General features: G+C 31.6%; 2 protein-coding genes across 3 annotated transcripts in view; one reads left to right on the top strand and one right to left on the bottom strand.

Annotated features, from left to right (window-relative positions):
- The first annotated feature begins 3,667 nt into the window (after window positions 1-3,667).
- LOC143080014 (GATOR1 complex protein NPRL2-like) overlaps window positions 3,668-24,681 on the top strand; it is a 33,131-nt gene continuing 12,117 nt past the window's right edge. The window contains exons 1-7 of one of the 2 annotated variants that reach the window (XM_076255665.1): window positions 3,668-3,824; window positions 6,072-6,163; window positions 10,697-10,865; window positions 17,491-17,599; window positions 19,951-20,087; window positions 20,910-21,007; window positions 23,179-23,215. In XM_076255665.1, the coding sequence (XP_076111780.1) occupies window positions 3,762-3,824; window positions 6,072-6,163; window positions 10,697-10,865; window positions 17,491-17,599; window positions 19,951-20,087; window positions 20,910-21,007; window positions 23,179-23,215 (705 nt within the window). In that variant the 5' untranslated portion in view covers window positions 3,668-3,761. Of the gene's footprint in view, window positions 3,840-6,071; window positions 6,164-10,696; window positions 10,866-17,490; window positions 17,600-19,950; window positions 20,088-20,909; window positions 21,008-23,178; window positions 23,216-24,681 lie in introns of both variants that reach the window. The other variant, XM_076255659.1, reaches the window with a different exon arrangement.
- Window positions 11,515-16,662, bottom strand: LOC143080003 (uncharacterized). The gene is made up of 2 exons (XM_076255649.1): window positions 16,607-16,662; window positions 11,515-15,217 (listed from the first exon to the last, which is right to left on the bottom strand). The coding sequence occupies exon 2, from the start codon at window positions 15,197-15,199 to the stop codon at window positions 13,484-13,486; it is 1,716 nt and encodes a 571-aa protein (XP_076111764.1). The 5' UTR covers window positions 15,200-15,217; window positions 16,607-16,662; the 3' UTR covers window positions 11,515-13,483.

The raw sequence follows: 24,681 nt of genomic DNA, 5'->3' as shown, positions 1-24,681 counted from the left end.
CATTTAATTTCTTTGAAAACGAAGTCTTAGTTTAAAGTTTAAACATATTTTATTTGCATAAGTAGCAAAAGGGATTGGACACAAGTTATGACAACATTAGAGACATCCTCTCCCAATATAAATAAAAACACAAAGTACATTAGATAATGGCGAAAAAAGAAAAAAAAACATAGTAGTAATGCATGTAATACATACTTCAAACAAAAATTAGAAATAAAAAGAAAAAAAAAACCAATATAATAAGGAATAATAATGAAACAACTGGACTGGAGTGAAAGGTTGTAAAGTAGAAATTTAGAACGTTAATTGATTGTTTTAAATCTTTGTGTTATTCTGATATAAGATTGTACGGACTCAAAAATGTCTTTGTTTTGCTGAAAAGAAAGGTCACCGTCACCAGCTAACAGAAGTTCAATGGATATAGCATAACGTTCTAATTTAGAAAACAGTATTTCTCTTGCTTCGTTGTGAAAAGCGCACTCTAAAAAATAGTGTATACTATCCTCAACAGGGTGGCCACAGCTGCATGCCGGATTTGCTTTAATATTAACACGATGTAAATCTGAACTTAAAGAACTGCACATATTTCTCAAACGTGTATGAATGATATTAAGTTTTCTATCCCCACAACTAAAATAGGAAGGTGGCTGTATCAATTTGGACTTCATCTTTCGTTTAAAAATATTTATATTTTTGGACGTACGTATGTCGGGGGTAAGTCTATTCCATTCAATAGTAGTGATGGGAAAAAGGATTTTCTAGTTATGTCTAGTCTATAACCGGGTACTACATAATTATTACTGTTTCGCAAATCGTAGTTAGATACTTGACCAACAAGCGGGGGCATTGAATCACAGAGATAATCAGGGGCAGTCCCATTATGTAAAGAATAGAACATATTGAGCTTTCTGGATTTTCTTCTGTCCACAAGCAATTGCCAGCCAGTTTCAAAATATATAGCTTCCCGACTAGCAAACACGGGCAACCCAGTTACTAACCTCCCTGCTTCTAACTGAACATGTTCTAAATTGTCGGCTTCTTGTTGAGTACAACCATCCCATAACTCACATGCATATTCCATAACGGGTCTTATAAAAGTTAAATATATACGAGCAAGATAATTTCTATTCAATACATATTTCAATTTTTTAAGAACATTTAATCTTGTGCTTGCACACTTTAAAATATTTTCTATATGTGTATGGAATTTACCATTGGAATCAAAAGTAATCCCTAAGTGTTTATGACAGGAGACAAATTCTACTAATTGGTTTTGAAATTCTATTTCAATATCATCTGGGGAAGTATGGCAGGAGAATATCATAGCCTTTGTCCTATTAGGGTTAAAATTAATAAGCCAATCTTATGACCATACTGAAATTTGTTCTAAATCGCTGTTTAAGACTTCCTCTATAGTGTAAGGGTTATTGCTGGAATAAGAAAGAGATGTATCATCAACAATCGAGTTAGACTTGTCAAATTATCAGCTATGTCATTTACATAAATAAGAAATAGTAGGGGACCTAATACGGAGCCTTGTGGAACTCCTGCATTAGTCTTATCAAAAGGCGAATAGGCATTTGAAACAAAAACGCTTTCACTTTGTTTTCTATTTGAAATATAACTTTCAAACCATTTATATAGATTTCCATCAATACCATACGCTTTAAGTTTTATTAAGAGGCCACTATGCCATACGAAGTCGGTTTGAATACGCAAAGTATCAAAAAGTATGTAGCTGTTTTGTAGAGTTAAAGTTCAATTACGGAAAAGCACTATTTAGGATGCAAGGATTCTAAATTTTCAATAAATAACGTCGCAAATGACACTTTATTTGTAAAAAGCGGCGAATTCCGACATTGGACATCTTGCAAGACATTTTCAAGAAGCCATTGCATTTTTATATGTGGTGTGAGTGCTGCAAACAATCGATTTTGATATGGTCTATCTATATATGTACTTTTGTGAGCATAATTTACAGAAACGATATTTCATGATAACTTTATATCTTAAAACCTATAAATTTTGATAACTTAACATTTTCCTATATCTGACCATAATGTACACTATTTGTTTTTGCCAAAAAATAGCGTTGGTAGTTACTGGAACGCATATTCAGCAATATTGTAATACTTTATATATAAAGCATATCATTCATTCGAATTTTCGCGGATATAACACTGTTTTGAAGAACACAAAAAACCCTGCTTAAGTTATTATTCGTACAGTCTGTTACGTCTGACACGCATATTTTTGACGTTTTGTCAATATGTTGTCCTTATTTTAGACTCTTGTAAAATATGAGAAAACAATTTGTAGTTTTTTTTCCCCGGAATAGTCATGATTTATAACTATCTAGTCTATAGATATAAATTTTATATAAATTAACTGTTATGATTTTACAGTTAAGCTGTTTATTAGTGTGGACTGGTTGATTACACGGTATATTGACGAAATAACGTGCTTAACGTCTGAAGTCATTGCGCACCCGGCGATGAACGGAAACTACGAATAAATTACTTAACAGATACCAAGTTTATGTAGAACAATGGCCATTTACGTTCATTCCAACAGAGATATCCTTTGTCAGCGCAGATCGACTTTTAAAGAAAATATTTTTCGGGAAATAATGGTTTGATGATCTTTAGAAGCAGAATTGTCACAATTTTATATGCAAATTTGGTTGTATTTTTGCTGTGGATCATTTTCATTTTCTCTTTAGATAAACTTAAATCTAATATCATTTCAAATTTGCTATATGTTTTAACCAAAATTTAAAATAGTAAAAAAAAGTATAACGTAACGGTACCCAAATTGCACCGAGTACCCAAATTGCACCTATTTAGCAAAAATAGCAGCGGACATCTTACAAGATTTCCTAGAGACTAAACAATTTGTATTTTTATGATTTGATACTATGCACATCTTTCAACATAGGTAAAAATATGTAAATATGCACAAAACGTTCACAGTATTTATCAATAGATGAAGTGTTTACTGAAAAAGCAAAATGTACTGAAACGTCGCCATGCGACGTCATCAAAACGTCATCTTATTAAAATGATCAAATACAATATGTTAAAAGTATCCATTTAAAAAAAAATGAAGAGTAAGCATGGACTAATATTCAATTGTTCAAAATATTTGAAGAAATTAAACAAAAGCTCTTTTATTACACTTCTGACGATGCGAATTTAAGCATGGATGCAATTTGGGTACTCCTCATTTCAGAATCATTGATGGTTTGGAGGTCAGTTTAGACCAATTTTTCTATGATTCCATATGGATTAAAAATCAAATTGGTGTCCCTATATAATAAAGAATAATACAGCTACAAAATAAACACAGAACAGACATTTTGGTCTTTATCATAAAAAAAACGTAGGTGAAAAAACTGTCAAAATAGGTGCAATTTGGGTACCCTCACGTTAGGCTACATGTTCACATCACTGAGAGAAAACAAATACAACATCGGACTTGATTTCTTGCTACATAATAGATGGTGGAGCACGCCCGAGTCACCTTAAGTTTATTAGAAGTTATGTTTAAAAAACACCTAAATAGGATTCTACATGTACCAATACAGACAGGCCAGTACAGACATATCTGGTTCCGTTCCCGGGTATTGATGGGCATATTTTGGTAAAACCTCAATAATCAGCTGATATTTTTCGATTACCTCCCTTCTTGCAGACAACTTTTAGTTTATTTACATTTGTATTTACTTATATTCCCTGCATTTACAGATTTAAATTGAAACAATGATAAAGGGAATGTGCCTTGCAGAATTCCATCCAACTGCTGGTCCTAAGATCAAATATCAAGTAAATGCACATACTGTAAATGTCTTTGCCCTGTGAAAATTGTGAGATACACATAAAATTTGTATCATGATGCTTTAATATCACAGGCCCTTGTTTTTATCCATGGGGAGGTCGCCTATCCAGGCTCTTGTTTCTATCCATGGGGAGGTCGCCTATCCAGGCACTTGTTTCTATCCATGGGAAGGTCGACTATCCATATATATGCACAGTCGACCTTCCCATGGATAGAACAGTAGAAACAAGTGCCTGTGATGTTTATTCAGAAAAAGAATGGGGCGGGGGGTTGAACCTTTATCGAGACTCTGAGACCGGTTGTTTTTACAAGTTTTGAAGCTGGGATTAATACTTTCGGGATCCAGGAATTCTTTTTTTCGAATTTCGGGATATCGGGATTTAAATTTCTTTACATTTGGTACCTTATCGATCCTATATCTTTTTCTGTATCCGTATGTTACACAGTCAGGATTCGATCCCAGATATATGTGCACTGGAAGGAGAGCAGGTTGGTTAGTCCAACCGTTGGAGGGCAGCCGTGAAACCCTCAACAGTCTTTTGACATGCAGTTTCCTCGTCCAGATGGTTCCACTCTACTATTGTTTTTGGAAAAAAAGAGGTCTTTCGAATGTCTGTTTTGCAGTCTATTATTTTGTACGTTCTGCTATTTCTGGTTTCTTGTCTTTCCACGATGTTTGAGTATTGAAAGTCACTAAAGTTTTTTGTCTTGACTTGGCATTTATTTCTTGTCTTGTGCAGGTAATTAGTTGGATCAATAGCCGGCACCAATCCCTCAACCACTTTGTAGAACATAGTCAGCCTCTGATGTTTCTTTCATTCTTGGAGAGGTGGTAGTTTTAGCTTAGAAAGCATATTTGTGACGCAACTGGTGTCTCTATATATATTTATAATCGTGCAGGATAGCATATTTGTGACGCAACTGGTGTCTCTATATATATTTATAATCGTGCAAGATGAAACGTGCTCCTCTTTTCTGTATGCTTTCTATTTTTAGCTCACCTGGCCCAAAGGGCCAAGTGAGCTTTTCCCATCACTTGGCATCCGTCGTCCGTCTTCGTTAACTTTTACAAAAATCTTCTCCTTTGAAACTACTGGGCCAAATTTACCCAAACTTTGCAACAATCATCACTAGGGTATCTAGTTCAAAAAATGTGTCCGGTGACCTGGCCAACCAACCAAGATGGCCGCCATGGCTAAAAATAGATCAATGGGGTAAAATGTAGATTTTGGCTTATAACTCTGAAACCAAAGCATTTAGAGCAAAGCTGACATGGGATAAAATTGTTTATCAGGTCAAGATCTATCTGCCCTGAAATTTTCAGATGAATCGGAATGAGTCCCAGATGACAGCACCATATTCTAGTACGGATCTTACCATGGCTAAGTAGGCAAGTTTTTTGCACTCTTGGGGGCACTGGCACAGGTTTCTTCTCAGGAACCCTAGTGTACAGCTTACCTTGCTTGTTGTTTTCCCTTGCACGTAATGCCCCATGGGGTTTTTGAAATGTTGCCAGGTATGAATCATTGTGAATTGATGGGCAAAACAAACATCCAATAAAAAAATGTTGAATCATCAATGTAATTGATATTAACTTCCGAAGTCTTGTATTATATAGGACTAATTAGTAATAATGACCTCACTGATGTCTTGGCCTTATTGCTCAATACACGTAAACAACAAGCCTTGATTACAAACTAATCCTACATGTACAATGTATATCAAACTCAGATTTTAACAAATTCAGACTTTAATAAGAATTTATTTATTTATGATAACAATGTGTTCTTACATGTACATGTAGAGTTCTTTAACATGCATGACATATTTATATAGTAATCTCACTCTCAGATATTTATATTTATTTACTTAAAAAAAAAATATTGTCAATTGGAATGATTTAAAAGTTTTTATGCCCCATTTATGGGCATTATGTTTTCTGGTCTGTGCGTTCGATTGCCCGTTGGTCCATCTGTCCTGCTTCAGATTAAAGTTTTTGGTAGAGGTAGTTTTTGATGATGTTGAAGTCCAATCAACTTGAAACTTAGTAAACATGTTCCCTATGATATGATCTTTCTAATTTTAATGCCAAATTTTCATAGTCCACTGAACATAGAAAATGATAGTGCGAATGGGGTATCCATGTACTTGGGACACATTCTTGTTAAATTTATATGGATATATGAAACTTAATTGATAGTTCGGGTAAATAACATCTTTTTTTTTAATTTTAGATCCCAGAAGAGGTATTTTCTAAAGAAGACTTGGATGCAATTCATCCTTACATAATTACAAAACCAGACCTGAAAGAGAGACTAATTACATTGTAAGAAAACAGGTTCAGTTTGACAAGTCTTTTCTGAATGTCTTAAAAAATATTTTAATAATTGGATAAATGTTCACAAATAATAAGTTGAAAATATTTGAAGATTTTTTATTTGATCCATATTACACCTGGTTCTTACTGATGATAACCTACAGTGTTTACTGACCTGTACTGGCAATTGTATAACATATAGCTTACATAAATATATCACATTAAAATGTATGAGTCAAATTCTGGTATTTGGAAAGCCTTTCTGACAATGTCAATGGCTTTTCATAGATATATATACATGTATCATCCATATTAAAATTAGGAAAGTGGTAGTATTTCCAATGAGACATCTAATCACCAAAGACTAAAGAATGTAGACAAAAGCAACCATTGGCCTTCAACAATGTGCAAAATCTATACTGACTACTGAGGCAGATACTGTATATTTAGCTATAAAAGGCCCTAGAATGATATTATTAGTTTCATGGTGTGATAGTGAAGCACAAATCCCCTTATGGAATACACTGACCCATCTATATTATATTAGGTCACCTAAGCACACAGTGTAACAAATTTATCTTACCAACTATCTTCATGTGTGATATTTAGAATAGCTGCATATCGAAGTGATTAAGTCTTTAATACTCAAATGTAGTATTAAGAACTTTCTTTCGTTTGTTTATCATGTTTATACAAAAAACAAATGCCAACAAAAACAGCTTGTTAGCTTAAATTTGTTCAATGAATTTATTTCAATCATTCATTATCAATTTCCTAGTCTGTTTTAAAAAAAACTTTCAGATTTCATTTTTGATTTGAAAGGGAAGTAACTCCCTACTAACCCTATATTGTAACTAACCCATATTTTTAGGACACCCTATATCAAATATATGTGGTCATTATGTGTAATCCTTTAACCAATCATATCCCCTTCAATCTATAGGAGATAAGATAAATAGGATACAATTAATATTAGATTTATGGTAAAACATTACGACTGTGACTTGAACATAATTTGTTTCTCTTCACCTATTGCAGGTCATTCAAAATTCCGCAACCAAACTGTTATCTATTTCATCAAATCAAACAGTTCAACTGCATGGTCAAAAATTTAACGAACTGCTGAAATGAAACACAACCAATTCATCAAAGTGCAAATTGATAAAATAAATCATACTTACAATCCTTTTAATATTTGAATTCCACTTTAATTAATAAATTAATGGCTTTTGTTGGACAAGTATCTATACATGTCTATACATGTTAATTGTTTTTGGAAAAGATTGGAACTTGTTCTAAATCTTTCCTTAGGCCCTGGCCTCCCTAACAACATGACAGGTTAGCTACTAAATTTATGTATTCACACTGAAATATAGTTCCCCTAAGTTCTCATGTATATGCACATAATACACATATAAACTGTGAAAAATGGGTATATTTTTGGAGCAGTCCATTCAAGAATGGAGGTTAATAAGGCATGTTGATGTGCAGGCTTTTATAATAATTTTAAATAGGTAATTGAGTATTGATACAATACTAGTATGATTGACAACTGTCATTATCACAGAACAATCAGAGACAAGGTGGACCTTTAATTACATTGCCCCACCTTCTAAACTGCCAATCAAATTTACCACATTACTTATCAACCTCAGTCTTACAATATTATACAGACCTTTCAATGAACATCTAATTCTAATTCACAAGTGTTTTACCTCATAATTGAATACACAAATGTGTATATTAGATGTTTGATATTTAAGGAGGATTTATCCATTGCCTATTACTTTTGGTCTATACTACATAAAGTGATTCTATAAATTATGTCTGAAAGACAAATGATTAATTAAGGATTTACAAGATCTTCAAAAAAAGTATAGATATAAATATGAATATTTAAAAGGTATTCAAGTAAGGCCTATACTTTGCATGATAAATTTCCAGTAATCATCTGTAATTAATCAACAATTTAGGTTAGTCCACTTATTTTTTTTTTATCAGTAATTGACTTGAAACAGTTAGAAAAATTTTAAAACTTATTTTTTTAGTTTTTTCCCCATCAAACATTTTTTTTTGTCAAATGTCAATTCACAAATTCAGGCTTTTGAATATTTATTTATTTAAAACGTAAATATATATTTTTGCAATCAAGAAAGAAACCACATTTCAATAACAGAAGTTTTTTAATTGTTTACATTCAAAATGTACATTTTCAATGCCCTGTGCAGAAAAATACTTTATAAATAGACCAAAAGGCACTCTACAACTTTTAATCTTCAATGTCATATAACCTATCTTTCAACATAGAAAATGCCCCAAAACAACATTTTTAGATTATTTTTGTTGACACTTTAAAATTCTTAGCTGCTGGTATAAATCTTAGCTTCAAGTTTATTTGTTGGTCTTTAATATGTCTTACAAGGATATGATTGATGGAAGTAGGGAAGGGTATGATTATGAGTTGGTAAAATTTACTGGTTGAATTTTTGATTTGCAAATTTTAAAATTTTTTGAAACATGTTCAAAACAGACATTATTTGCTTAAGATACAAACTGCAGTTTAATTAAAATTGAGCGAATTAAGAATTAAATTGAGCTCATTTTAGTTTCACACTGAAAAAACACTTTTCCTTATATCTCGTCAGAAATAGTGCTTTATTAATGTTCTTGTTTGTCCACACCATACCTATATGAAATTATTCAAACTACTCTTCCAATCTTTCCATAAGTGATTTCCATCACTTTGATTGTAATGATTCATTTGAAAGATGGGAGGAAGATATTTTTGAAATGCCAAAAAAATATTCAAACTAATTTTTCATTCTATATATATATTCATGAGAATCAGTCTGAATTAAGACATGTTATATTCAGTAAAATATATGTAAAGTCACAGACTGTGCAAGACTGTGCAAGACCCTCGTGATAAGTATAGGTCATCATCAATTTACAATATGTTGTTAGTTTCCAAGTTTCCAAAGGGAGATAATTCAATATATATTCCTCATGACTGTCTTATCTCCCTTTTTTACTTGATGAAAAATATTCTTTAGCAGAAAGTATAAAATTATTTCATGGAGTATTTAGTTTTTAATTTAAAAACAGCATGGAATAAAATTGAGAATGGAAATATGGACTGTATCAAAGAGACAACAACCCAACCAAAGAGCAGAAAACAGCCAAAGGCAATCAATCGTTGTTTAATACAGTGAGAAAATCTCACACCTGTGTGCTGGCTTTAGCAAGTCCCTTAATAAAAGAGCATGTAAAGCAAAAAAAACCATTAGAAGATATAATTCAAAAAGTTAGATTTTATATTTATTTTTAGCAATTCAAAAATTATAGCTCTCATCTTCTAAATGAACCATTTAATACAATACAATACAAAAATGCATAAATCTTTGATTATTTGAGGGCACTCTTTCATCATAGCCATGAAATGGAATTAAAAATCTTATAGGATTACATTATTTTACCAATCTGCACTTTGATGATTTTATTGTGGTTTTTCTGAAACAGTTGGTTGAAATTTTTGACCACTTTATCAATTTGATTTGACAAAACATAATTGTTACTTAGTTCATATCACATACATGCATGAAATAACTACCACTGGATGTTAAGCAAGCAACACTCAATCGAGCAATAGATCTCTTGAAAGAACAAAAAGTCATGTTGTTTCTTATTGTCCTAGTCAGCCACAGGCTATTTGAATATTCAAGACTGCTATTTCAGAATGATTCAAAAATGACTTACAGTAAAATTCAATTGAATAAGAAGTTATTTACAAAATAATTTTCTTTAAACAAAGGAGGAATTACTTAACTTACTTTATTGAACAGTACAGCATACATTTTTACCCGATCAACATAAAGTATACTTTAAATGTAAATAATAGAAGAACGAAGGAGTTCTAAAGAAAAAATATATATGTAACTGTTTATTTTTCCCCCCCTGGAAATCTGTGGAATGAGCTAACAACAAGTATAGATAAAGATGAATAATAGTTTATTAAAGTGTCACATATTGATCTACATTAAAATACATAACAACGTTAACATCATAAAAAAAGGATCAATACCTAGCCTATAAAGATTTACGAGACACTGTATATACAAATAAAAGCTATAACAGTTATACTGAAGGAAAGTGTTTTTTTCTAAAAAGGCATAATCATGCATTACATGATTAAAAACTCATTGAATATGTACACACAATTATAAATATCTATTCATGAATGCTTCAAAATGATAATATAGAACTAACTAATAAAAATCAACAATGAATACAAAAGAAGTATAATTGCAGTTTAGTTCGTATATATCTACTTATCTTGCATACATAGTAATTATAAAACTTCTTCCAATTTTTTATATAAAAACTGGGACTATTATACTGTTTAGTATAATAGTCCCAGATAAAAAGCACTATTACAATACCTCAATTTTCAACATGATATGAATTAATACATTATAACAAATATAATAGCCAACTTGAACCAAGTTACATTTATGAAAATGTAGCTATTTTTTTTCTTTTCAGGAATACACTTGGGAAAAAAGTCATTGGCTGCCCTGTCATTATAGAAAACCCAAAATATGCCAGAAATGCCTACATTTTTAACCTATTCTTCGTCATGGACAGCAAAACAGAAACCACCAAGTATGAACCTGTGGTCAAGAAATTAGCTTCATATTTAAAGCAGATAGAGGTAGAAGAACTTATAGCTAACATGGCCCAAGGACCAATTTTGCTTTTCTCATCACTTTGCACTCACCGCCCGTCGTCTTTGTCTTTTTTACATAAATCATCACCTCTAAAAACTGCTTGGCCAAATTTAACCAAACTTTACCACACTCATCATATTGGTAGATTTTGATAAATATTGATGTGCCCAATAACCCTGCCTCTTAACCCATATGGCCAACATAGCTAAAAATAGAACATTTGAATTGGGGTAAAACCGCTATATATAGAGAAAGTCTGACAGGATGAAAAACAAATAAAATGTTCAGATTTAGCTATTGTACATGTACGTATCGTCAGAACTGTCAGAAGACTTATATATGTAGTAGTTTTTTCCCTGAAAAGACAAAGGTTATTCCATGTTTGCCTATTACCATCTTGAAAACTAAAACAGATAGAGAGAAACTTGAATATGAAATAATGATCAGCAAGACAAGATCTACAAAATGTCAACATGAGACAATGACAATGTTGCATAAAGAATTCACTGCAATGCACTTTACTGCAGAAAAAAGAAAATCGGATCATCTTGGTATTAAAAAGTCTAGGTTTTCTATTTTAAGCTAAGAAAGAACCACTCGGACCCCATTTCTTTACTTTTACAATTGACTACATGTATATATACAACTGTATGAAGAATGTTACATCAAAGTTGCAAGAAAAAAATCAACAATGAAAGTTTTTGTATGCATTTGTATTAACAGATTTTTATTACAGATTATTGCATGACTTCACATCTAAAAATTTCACAAGCATATACAAAAACAATGTAGTACAAATGTAGTAAGAGCTTTGTCCTTGCGTCCTTCTTTCCATGTGTCTGAAACAAATGATTTCTGGAGTATCCTAACATGAATTTCCTTTTCTCAATTCGCTTGTTTTAAATAAAATTTATCCAGGTGGTAGATAAAGAGAAGGAGAAAAATTCTATTGGTTTAAGGGTCAATAGGTCAATGGTCAAAGTAACTGTTACCAAAAATAGAAAAATATTGGAAAAATAATTTTTGGATAGTGTCTTGAGTATCCCTAGCTTGGAATCAAACTGATACAGATGGAGAATATAAACAAGTTTACTGTATGTGTTACTGACCTTGTTAGTTTATTTTGGACTTATGATGAGTTTGAATGTTCCTTTGGTATTTTCCACCTCCCTTTTACAAAATATAGAAGAACTAAATATTTGGACAAATGGATTCAGATTGTACCCCACTATGAACTGTAACACATTTATTCAGGTGAAAAATCTGCAACAATAGTACATGTTTTTGTTCCTGAAATATTTTGAAATAGTTTTTAAATTTTTTTCTCAATAATATGAAGTTCAGGGAGCATCAGTTAGCAGTGCCAGCTTCATTTACTTGTTTGCATCAAGAATTAATTGCTGATCGGTACTAATTAGATATAGGAAGATGTGGTGTGAGTGCCAATGAGACAACTCTCCATCCAAATAACAATTTAAAAAAAAGTAAACCATTATAGGTCAATGTACAGCCTTCAACACAGAGCCTTGGCTCACACAGAACAACAAGCTATAAAGGGCCCCAAAATTACTAGTGTAAAACCATTCAAACGGGAAAACCAACAGTCTAATCTATATAAAATAAAAAAACGAGAAACGAGAAACTCGTATAAATTACATAAACAAACGACAACTACTGTACATAAGATTCCTGACTTAGGACAGGTGCAAACATTTGCAGCGGGATTAAATGTTTTAATGGATCCAAACCTTCTCCCTTTTTCTGAAACAATAGCATAACATCACAACATAGAAAAAACACACGATAAAATATCAATTGGCAGGCTTAACTCAATCAAAAAACGTACATTAGTACACTATAACACATAAATTTGATCTGTAATGTCCACTTTAACAAATTCTTGGATAACTTGTTGCATGGATAATTAAAATTTTCCCAGTAAGAGTTGTGATTTGACTTGAATATTTTGATAAAAACACCAAGGGATAGTAAATTATAATCATGACATATTGTGAAATATTAGGTAAGCTTGTATTATTGGTTTGTGAACTAATTAATGAGTGATTTCACATCTAATTCATACATCTTCATAATTTTTTTTTAGAGCTAATGTATAATTATGTATTTGAACATTCTTAAAATCCTTCTGGTATATAAACATAAATTCATTACAAAAGTATTAAAGTTTTAAAATTAATTAGATTTTAATTAAAAAGACACTACATGAACATGATGAATGGCATACATGCCTGCAGCATTGTATCATTACTACAAGAATCACACTCAAGTGACTCTACCCATAACTGTCAATTAACTGGTACCAATGTTCATTTTAAATTAATTACTATAATCGCCTGATTTTTCATAACAATACTTGTTAGTAGATCTCCATCCTCTAACAGGATGATTGTTCAACTCAGTCACTACTACACTTTGTTATGCATTCATTCATTTCACTATAGCTTTCAGTAAAAACATACTTCTAACATATGAACATACATTTTTGCAAGTCCCTTAGGCCTTTTTATGCATATATGAGTCTTATTTAATTGTTAAGACAGATTTTGGAATATTATTTATGTTTGAAAAATAATTTCTTGAATTAAAAAGATATTTTTACGACATGTAGCTTGGCGTCTGTTCTTTCAATATCCCCACTATAACATCCCACCCATAATTGTCCCTTGTAATCAATATCCAATGACACTGGATATGTAATTCCCTGATCCTTCATAACTTTATATGTTAGTAAATCTCCCTCCCCTGACAGGACATGTAAGGCATGGTTGAAAAAATCAGTCACTATAACCAGACCTACTGATGTTGTCACTATATCTAAAGGGTGGAATGCGTCATCCCCTACACTGACCTGAGGATGCCCCTGATAGGTCCACTTGACCTCCCTCTCCCTGTCCAGAACCACCACCCTTCCATCAGTATCAGATGTTTTATCTATAACCAGTATGTCATTATTAAGATTAGATTCAATTCTAATAGGGTGAGTAAATAATCTCTGTTTATGTTTATCATACTCATATGATTGTTTTTGTTTTCCATTCATCCCAAAGATTATAACTTTCCTACAGCTTTTGTCTGTTAGGTTGTAAGTAGCACCCTTCTCAACTACACCCAGTATAATGTCATTATATTTAGTGACATGTATTCCACCTGTCAACAATGGTGATACAGACAGGAAATGTGTGATTTCTCCTGTCTTTTTTGTTAACAGACTAACATCAGTACTGTCATACAAAGACAGGAGAATATCATTATTTTCTGTCACTGACATGTCATAAATTTTAACTGGAATATTTTGAACAGTTGTGATAGTGTCATCAATTTGTATTTTACGAAGAGTAGGCATATGATAATTAGAAATCCAAGCTGTCTTGTCATCCTGTATTAATATGCTTGCCACCATTTTAAAATCTGTAGTAAATCTCTTGATAACATCTAACTGCATTTGTGGCAATCCCTTAGGTAGATTTGTTTTCTGAAGAGATCCAAATAAGTTTTTAATGGTCATTAAACTTCCTTTTGTAGGAATAAAATCCTTTGTTTCCTCAGGAAATGTCTTGATGGATGAATCGGGAATTTCTTTTTCACTGAAATCTTGAAAAGCACTGAACACTTGAGCTGCTTGGTTTGATTCTAAAACTTCTTTTATATTGCTTTGCTTTTTAAGTAAAGTTTTCTTCACTTCTTCTGTATGCTTCTCTTTTTCTGTAATAGATTTTGTTATTCTTTGCTTTTCACTTTCCTGTTGTTCTCTAAAATCTTTAGCATATTTACCAACTTCCTCTTTGATCAGCTGTTCTTGTTGATTGATTTTCTGAACAGATTTAGCAGAAAATTGCTCATATTTTGTTTTAAAATCCTTTATTTTACTGTCTTCTATTTCACAAAGTGTGAATTTTTCAGAAAATTTAGATTCTATTTCTTTCAATTTTTCTCTTTTTTCATTGCACACTGTATCAATTGAATCTAGGTCGTGTTTTTTATGGGAAGCAGTTATACACTCTGGACAGACTAACTGGTCACATGTTCTACAAAACATGCAGTTCAACTTCTTCTTGTGAATCTGACAGGGAATGTTATCAGTAATAATTGTGTGTTCCATTTCTGTTTTAGCCTCTGAACTTTTAACATCAACAATGTCATGTGTGATCGAGGTTTGAACTTTTAAATGAATTTTCTTACATTTATCGCACATTAGTGTATTGCATTGTACACATTTCCATTTAATGTTTGTGTCAGTTTCACACAACTCACATGGTTTAGGTATTTGAGCTCGTCTGATAGATTGGGAAAATGCCATCTTGATTCAAAATAGCCACTACAAAATATATAAGATATGTTTTTATGTGATTCTGTGAAAGTGTTTTTTTCCATTACTGTTGATATTCATAGAATGCAGACAAATGTAGAAAAATCACTGTTGCTTGTATTTTAATTTATACTGCACTCGTTCTATAAGAGCAGTCAAAATGCGTTTACTGTATATTTCTATGTCATATACAGTCACTGACTGGATATCACTTTTCCTAATGAATATTTAAAAAGTAGTTACCTGAACTATATTTCTTTATTCACCGAGGCCCATGTGAGACTGTTTGACAAAAAACTTTCATACATGGAAGTAAAATTGAGAATGGAAATGTGCCAAAGAGACAACAACCCGACCATAGAAAAAAACAACAGCAGAAGGTCACCAACAGGTTTTCAATGTAGCGAGAAATTCCCGCACCCGGAGGCGTCCTTCAACTGGCCCCTAAACAAATATATACTAGTTCAGTGATAATGAACGCCATACTAATTTCCAAATTGTACACAAGAAACTAAAATTAAAATAATACAAGACTAACAAAGGCCAGAGGCTCCTGACTTGGGACAGGCGCAAAAATGTGGAGGGGTTAAACATGTTTGTGAGATCTCAACCCTCCCCCTATACCTCTAGCCAATGTAGAAAAGTAAACGCATAACAATACGCACGACTATTTGATTTTTATGTCCCATTGATGGGCATTAGATTTTCTGGTCTGTGCGTCCGTTGTTCGTCCTTCCATTCGTCCATACGTCTATCCCGCTTCAGGTAAAAGTTTTTGGTCTAGGTAGTTTTTGATAAAGTTGAAGTCCAATCAACTTGAAACTAAGTACACATGATCCCTATGATATGATCTTTTTAATTTTAATGCCAAATTAGAGATTTTACCCAATTTTCACGGTCTAGTGAACATAGAAAATGATAGTGCGGATGAGGCATCCATGTACTATGGACACATTCTTGTTTTGTCATATTCTCCTGTCCATGTCATATTGTTGAGTTCATTTGATAATTTTATGGGAGTTATGGGACTTTGACAATTTTTTTTTCAGTATTTGAACAATGACACCTTTTAAACCTAAATCCTCTGAATCCATTATAGAGAAAGCGCTCACACTACATGTATGCACGATTGTTTGCCTTCATGAGTTGTTGACCATAGTGTACCAACATTTTGATTCAACCATTCTAAAGCAGTTAGAGGACTTTGACTATTTTTTGGAGTATTGTAATAGTGTCACCTTGTGAATGCAACACTTTCGAGACCATTTGACAGAAAGCATGTATTCTTAAGCTTGGTAGGATTGCTTGCCTTCACGTGAAGTTGACCATGTAATACTAAAAATAATATGTTCTCTCTTGAATATATTATTAAATATAAGGAGATGTGGTATAACATACCTTTTTTTTTACAAAAATGTCTGTTAATAACATTCCTTCATTTCCTAAGATTTCAGTCATTCAGGAATTTAATTAGAACTTGTCTATATATAGCTATTATTGATCCAGGTTATATGGGTTTAAAATCTCATATTCAGTCGATTATATGCATTCTAATAAACCTTTTGTTGTGGTATCTATTGATAATTGTATTTCTATATAGGCATTTAAATATTTATTGTTTGTTGTTAATTTGAATGATTGAGATATTTTTGTTTGAAAAACTTGACATAATTTTTACTGTACATTTTAAATAAAGATGTAATGTTTGTTGAAAGTCAAGTGTTAAGAGTTGAAATTCATTTTTTAAAGACCACACCAAAGTAATCATATCCCATAAAGACAAAAATGTGTAAATATGTTTCCATCTTTTTTTTTCTTAAAGTAACACTAGGGCACGTATTTAACAATTGTGGCTACTTATGTTATTTATTTAACAAGAGGTATAAATGCAATTCCAATGATATATTATACCTGTTCAGTACAAGTACAGAATATTTTTTCAGTCATATGCATTTATACTAACCTTTTAACTGAACTTAACCTTACTCAGCTGACCAAAGTATTTTAAATCATAGTTTTTCTCCAAGATTATTTCCAAATAGTAGGTTTATTAAGAAATGATTTTACTCAGCTGTTGTTGAATAAAAAGAGATATTTGGTTATTTTTCTTGTAATATTTTTTATGTTTGATCACTGAGCATTTTAAGATCAAATTTACATGTTGTGACTGTTTTTACTTAAGCAATTTAAATGATGTATTTCAAGGCTCTACTTTTTCTTTGTAAAAAAAGTTATTTTTATGAATTGAATTAATTATTATATATTTTGTGTTTATTTTTTAGTCGGAGAATGAAGCACTCTCTCAGGAGCACAACAGGGAAAATATCCTTCAGTTCCTGGGAACTCTTATGCACCAGCTTAACAAATATGGTTACTGTAGCATAAGAATGGGTATGTTTAATGTTGCACATTTTTCATGTTTTATGTTATTTAATTGCCTGCTCTTTATGTAAATTATGTTTGGTAAGCAGGTCCTCAGCAATGAGTTGTGTAACATAGGTGTTACCTTTTCATATCTGGTAGTCTCCTGCTTGACAATACCATGAAGTTGTCAATATAAAACCTGAACTTCAAAAAAAGATAATTCAAGCACTAATCAAAACATCAACATTTTAACAAACTTCTATGAATTTAGAAATTATTGCAAGGTTTGTATTATTGCAAATAATGTGACTTAGTGGTAATATTACATATAAGTGTACGGTATGCAGATTTTCCTCCAATCACAATTACAAATTTCTCACTTTTTTCTGGTCTTAAAAAATCAAAACAATAAATGCAAATGATAGTTTCTGAATTTACAGTAAACAATAATTCTTTAATTTTTACAATCACTAAAATGTTATCCCCAATTTTTGTCTAGCTTGACACATAGTCAAAAAGCAAGAGACATGGGTAGGCTGTTTCTGGCGTTGGCGGTGACGTCAATGTATTAGTTTGTGATTAGGTTTAGTTTATGGTGGACCCTAGAGGTAAGTCAAATATATTTGGTATGCATTTGTATTAGTATTGGCACATCTCATTACCATGGAGATTATTTGGCCCTGCCCACTTAGTTATGGTCTATTGACCTTGAAACTTTTGCTTAGTTTCATGTATTAGTTTGTGATTAGGTTAGTTTATGGGGAACCACTTGTGGTAAGTTAATGATAATTGGTATGCAGTTGTATAAGCATTTGCAGATCTCATTTCCATGGAGATTATTTGGCCTCGCCATCTCAGTCATGGTCAATTGACTTTGAAACTTTTGCTTATCTTTCATGTATTAGATTGTAATAAGGTTGGTTTATGGTGAACCTTTAGTGGTTGGTCAATGGTATTTGGTATGCAGTTGTTTTAGCTTTGGCATATCTCATTACGAGTTATTTGACCATGCCCCTCAGTCATGGTCTATTGACTTTCTGATTTTGCTTAGTTTACATGCATAAGTTTTTATTTAGGTTTGTTTAAAGGGAACTATTTATGCTAAGTCAATAGTATTTGGTATTCAGTTGTATCAGCATTGGCACATCACTTTTCCATTGAAAGCGCTTTGGATGCAAGAAATTATTAAATGTGTTGTTTTCAATTTTTTCCATTGAGATTGTTTAGCCATGTACCGGTACCTTTAGTCCTGGTTCAACGACTTTGAATATTTGCAAAACTTACATGTCAAAGTGTTGCTATCTTAATTTCAACATTTGTGTTATCGAATTTACAAAAAAGAGAGACATATTATGTGATAACAGTTTACATGTATATTAGGATATTTGTCAATAATTTTCTTTTTGAAGGTAGAGATTTAGATGAAAAGCAACTTATTATTAAGCCATTTTAATTGTAGAAGTATATTTTTTTTGTGTTTAAAAATTATGACAAATGTTAATTATAATGAATAGGAATATAAAGCAGGTTATTATTTTAATGCAGACATGCTTTTTATTCTATTATGTAAAATCATTAATATGCTGAACATTGGTATATTTGATATTTCCCTTACCTTGTACCTGTATCATTTATTCCTTGTTAGATTAAATTGAGCAAATTAGTGTTAGCCAAAATTTGTATAAAACATCTTAAACTTTATATTAAATGTTTCAAACTGATGGGACAAAAAATAACCATCTCCTGTTTTACATGTTTATAGGTGTTAGAATACTGATGTATTTTGAACAAGTTGGCAAGGTTTCAGAAAATACAAAAAATGTTTGTACTTTCAGCGATAATTTTCTAAACAGACCATGTTGTGTAGACACTATATGCTGGAAATATTAACACCTGCACTCCAAATGACCTTTGATTATCTATGTCAATGAGTTGCTGTCTCTTTAACTTGTGCTCTACATATTACCAATGTTATTTCAACTGATTGGGGGGAGCTTACGTTTTAATTTTCGTCTATTTGAATATGTGTGTGATTTAGGATGATTGCCGTTAAATTATTATTTAATTCTAATCACCAATCAGTGTCACAAAACGCATATTCAAGAGAGCTTAGTGTATGATATGGGACGAATAACTAGACACTTTATTGATGAGTTTATCCTAAAACTCCTGTCTAGAGATGGCTAGTCTTAAATAAGCGAACTTCTTAAACCCCGCCCAGTCAAAATAAATCTAGTAATATACTACACCAACATTTGAACTTTGCTGAGAAATTAGAAATGTATTTTGTGAACTCTCCTGTTTTATTCTCGTATGTTGCCATTGATCTTATATTTATTGGTTCTTTGTCATGTAGAGATATGTGTTCTGTATTTTAGGTGAAAGTTGTACAGTTCACTTAAAGGTTGCACCTAAGATCTACGACCCACCTCCTGTTCAGGACCAAGATGTGCCTGTTTTCTTAAAAGAAAAACAGAATTTAAAATTAGGTCACTGGGATTTAACAACGCAACAGGTATTTTCAGAAAGAATTAAAAAAGTAGAATATGATTCCCAATGAGCATCAAATTGACAAGAAAACCGAAATAATACAAATTCTAAATTATGCAAAAAATAAAATTAAGAATGGAAGTTTCAGAAACAACAACAACCCGACAAAAGAGCAGAAAACAGCCCAAGGTCATCACCAATGGGTCTTCAACACAGAGAGAATATTCCACACTTGTAGGCATGCTTCAGCTGGCTCCTTAACAAAAATGTGCACAGTTCAGAAAAAAAAATATGTCCCACTAATTTTTGAAAAATAAAAATAAACCAAAATTAAAATAAACATACAAGACTTACGAAGGTCAGAGTCTCCTGCAAGGACAGGCACAAAAATATGTCCGGGTCAAACATGTTTTGTGATATCTCAACCCTCCCCCTTTACCTTTAGACAATATAGTATAAACACACACACAGCAATATGCACAGTAAAACTCAGTTTGAAAGAAGTCAGAAGCACACCTCGGGGTGCTGGAGTTTCTCACTGCATTGAAAACCCATTGCGGACTTTCAACTGTTGTCTGCTGTTTGGTCGAATTGTTGTCTCTTTGACACATTCCTCATTTCCATTCTCAATTTTAGTGTTCGATCTCAGAATAGGTTTTAAAAGAAACTAGGCAAAATGATAAACTTTGCCTGGAGAAGTTGGATCGAAGTTTCTGAATAAATTTTTAATTTTTCAATAAAAGGTTTAAGAAAGGTGTTTTAAATCATTTCTATAATAAAATATTTAATTCTAACAGTAATAGAAGGTTTTAAATGAGAGAATCAGAGTAAATATTCTATTTTTCAGATTCTCTCTTATATTGATGGTTTTAAGCATGTGGCTAAGATAGCTGGTGAGGCCGATGTAGAGATTAACTTGGTGAAATCTTGTCTGCAGAATCTTGTGTAAGTGCTCTAACTTGATTCGTACTTTTTTATTAATATAAATAAAGAAGATGTGGTATGATTGCCAATGAGACAATTCTGCACAAAAGACCAAAATGACACAGAAATTAACAACTATAAGTCACCGTATGGCCTCCAATAATGAGCAAAGCCCATACCCCATAGTCAGCTATAAAAGGCCCCGAAAGGACAATGTAAAACAATTCAAACAAGAAAACTAACGGCCTTATTTATGTACAATAAATGAACAGAAAACAAATATGTAACACATAAACAAACAACAACCACCAAATTACAGGCTCCTGACTTGGGACAGGCACATACATACAGAAGGGGGGGGGGTTAAACATGTTAGCAGGATCCCAACCCTTCCCCAACCTGGGACAGTGGTATAACAGTACAACATAAGAATGAACTATAAAAATCAGTTGATAAAGGCTTAACTCATCAGATAGATAAAAAATACAAGTGGACATGGACAGGTACTTGTACATCCCAACAACAAAAAGACACTAGGTACAGATCTGTGAGTACTCACAGTTAACTGACAGCTAGTTCAACTTTGTTATTAAGTACATTGAATGGGGAAACAGCTAAACAATTTTATAACTAATGAAAGTATATTTACATGTATATTGTGAAAATTGTTCTGAACCACATTGCCCATGTATGGTTATTTGAACCAAGATATCATTCCATGTAATTGGGTATTGTGCATTTGTGATGTTTTCCATAACAAAAGGTCAAATTGCTGAAAAACCCACTTCTTAATTAAACACTTTTAATTTTGCATTAAACATAATATATTGTACTTATTAGATACAGCTTATTGAGCCCTCATTCTAATATGTGTATCTAATATACCTATCTAGAGCTTCCCACTACACTAAATTTTTTTTTCAATCTGGAATAACCCTCATTTTAAATCTTTTTTTATAAAACACCCATGATACTGTGTGCAGAGGAAAATTATAGTTTCAATTATTGATACAAGTGCCAATTTAGCTATTTCAATTAAAAATATACTCAATGTGCTCTTTAGGCCAGGATTTTTTAATTTGTTGGTTTACGGATCCGCCGACCTGATTTTGCCTATTTCCAGAATAAAAATAAAATTGACTTTTCATGCTTTTTCATTCCCGCCGACCCTAACAAATGCATTATCCCTGAAAAATAAATAAATTATTCTTTTTTTATAAAATGAAATGCATTAATCACTAACAGAATTGATAACACTTTCTGTTGTGAAAAAATGAAACTTCCAGTTTACGTTTCTAAAAATAGATAAATCAATTATTAATGACATTGACATGTCGTTTGGACAAATAGTTTTGTGGAACGAAACCCGTGTTTAAAACCAATTACACAATAAGTTTGTTTCTCTTATTTGTCAACAGTCCATAAGATGCATCTTCTCATAGAAATAGACTTGTCCAAATGTGGACAGGTGGAAGTTCAGGACATCAAGTTAAAGTACTGAATATTAACAGATCATTTAAAATTTTCTTGTTTCATAGATAATAAAAAAATTTCGCCCATTTGGATAAAAACGGGAATGCGTGACAACAGATTAACCCGATATTCTCGTTTTTTCCAGTGGACGAGTCTATTACGTTTTTGACGCGTGTGTTGAAAATTATTTTCTTACCACGCTTTTACATTTATTTCTTTATCAGTTTTCATTCTTGAAGATCATTATTCACCAAGTTTTCTGGAATTGATTAAGAGCTATGTGAATTTGTCTTCCTTTATGAAATTTAATTACGTCTTTGTCAGTGCACCCCCTTTTTTACGGGAAATTATTAGGCAATGTCATGCAATTTTTATTACAACTGAGCAATAATATTTCATTAAACTAAAATTTAAGAAATGATGACAAAATAGGATAACAAACATATTATTAGAAAGGTGAAATATATATTTATTTTGCATATCAGTCTTCTGTCTTGAAAGATATTATTTTATTTTTTTCCCGACCGACCGACCCGACTTTTTCATGGAGAAAATCCGTAAACCAACAAATTAAAAAACCGTGGCCTTATGATTAAATATTTTGTTTTGTAATTTAATTTTAAGAACTTTTGTTGAAACAATTAGATTATTAAAGACATTCACGTGAAAAAAAATTGTCTTTGATCATAAAATAAATAATATGTCTGTTTTCTTTGTAGACATTACCAAGTTATCAAGGTTATTCCAATTTTCCAGGTAAATATTTATTTTGAGTTCTCATACTCTGCCTACAGTATAAGGGAGGTAATTCTTTCTTTTTTCAATGATTTGTAAAATTGACCATTATAAAGCTTTATAAATGTAAATGTTTGCAAGAAAATGCAATTTGTGGACATTTAAAGGGAAATTCCGCGATTTTTTACTTATCATCTAATTATGTTCATCTTAACATAAAAAACACATTTGCAAAGTTTTAAATTTATATTCCTTCTAATAACGGAGAAAATCAAGTATTTGTAATTGTTTTGGTTGAATTCTCGAGTGGGTCGTGACGTTTTAGCCCGATTTGTTGAATTCTGGGAAAAAATAAAATCTGTTTAACTCTTATAGCTTATCGACAATATACGTAATTAAAAGCACACAGCTGATGAATGGTCATAGTTATTAACCACAATATAAGAATGAACGAAAATGAATATGCATATACTGTTTTGTATTGAATGAATTAAACTCCTATAAAATTATCTCTGGTAAATGTTTTCGAATAAATTTCATTAATTATTGTTGAGATTTTTTTCATACAATATTTATTGAACATTTTTACTGATATTGAACTGAAAATATTTCAGTTTATTTACCGTTATTGTTTTGAAAATCATTTCAATGCAACTAATGTGTGAGCAGAGTGTGTATATTATTTTGTAAAAGGTCACTGTATATTTCTCGGCTTGAGGTCAATTCATTTACCTTGTAGCTATTTAGCCGCATGTGTGAGTTCAAGCGTACACAGGTATGAATGTTGTTATTTGGAAAGGATAAACAGAAAGGATTAGAACAATTATGCTGTATTTAATACACTAAGATTTAATACACGATGAGAATAAAGATACAATAATTAAATTGTGTAAATTAATTGAAAATAAAATTCAGATTCATAATTCCGAAAGTGTATAAAAATAAAAGGAAACAATTTGGGATTACTTTCTTAGCGGCAATTGGCGTAAATATTCAAATATGAAGTAAAAAATAGTAGTTTTAATCTTTAATGAAAACTAAATGCAATATTTCCCAATTTGATATACCATTGACTTTACCGGAATTTCTTAACTTGTATTCAAATCTGGCTGTGTTTAATGCTCATAAAACTATCGCAATTTTAAAGTTTTTAATTGAAAAAAAATACAACATACAACATGCATGATTTTTTTTTAGTTTCTTTTTAACATTTCATTCTTACATAGTTAAATTCATTTGACAATCATTTACACGAACTTTTTGTGAGAAAAACCAATGATCTAAGCTAAGACATTATTTTTTTTGAGGATTTTTGTACATTTTTTTTTAAAATTCTATGATAATATTTGTGCAATGTTGAACATGATAGCCGTCATTAATCCAAATAAGTAATACAGTAGTTGTAATAAAACTTATAGTTTAGTCATGCATAACTGATATTGACGAATTTAGAATAGTTCGTCCATACATCGTTGTTCTTGAAACAA

The sequence above is a fragment of the Mytilus galloprovincialis genome, chromosome 1, assembly GCF_965363235.1.
Source record: "Mytilus galloprovincialis chromosome 1, xbMytGall1.hap1.1, whole genome shotgun sequence".
Lineage (NCBI taxonomy): Eukaryota > Metazoa > Mollusca > Bivalvia > Mytilida > Mytilidae > Mytilus > Mytilus galloprovincialis.
This window is presented reverse-complemented; position numbering and strand designations above follow the sequence as displayed.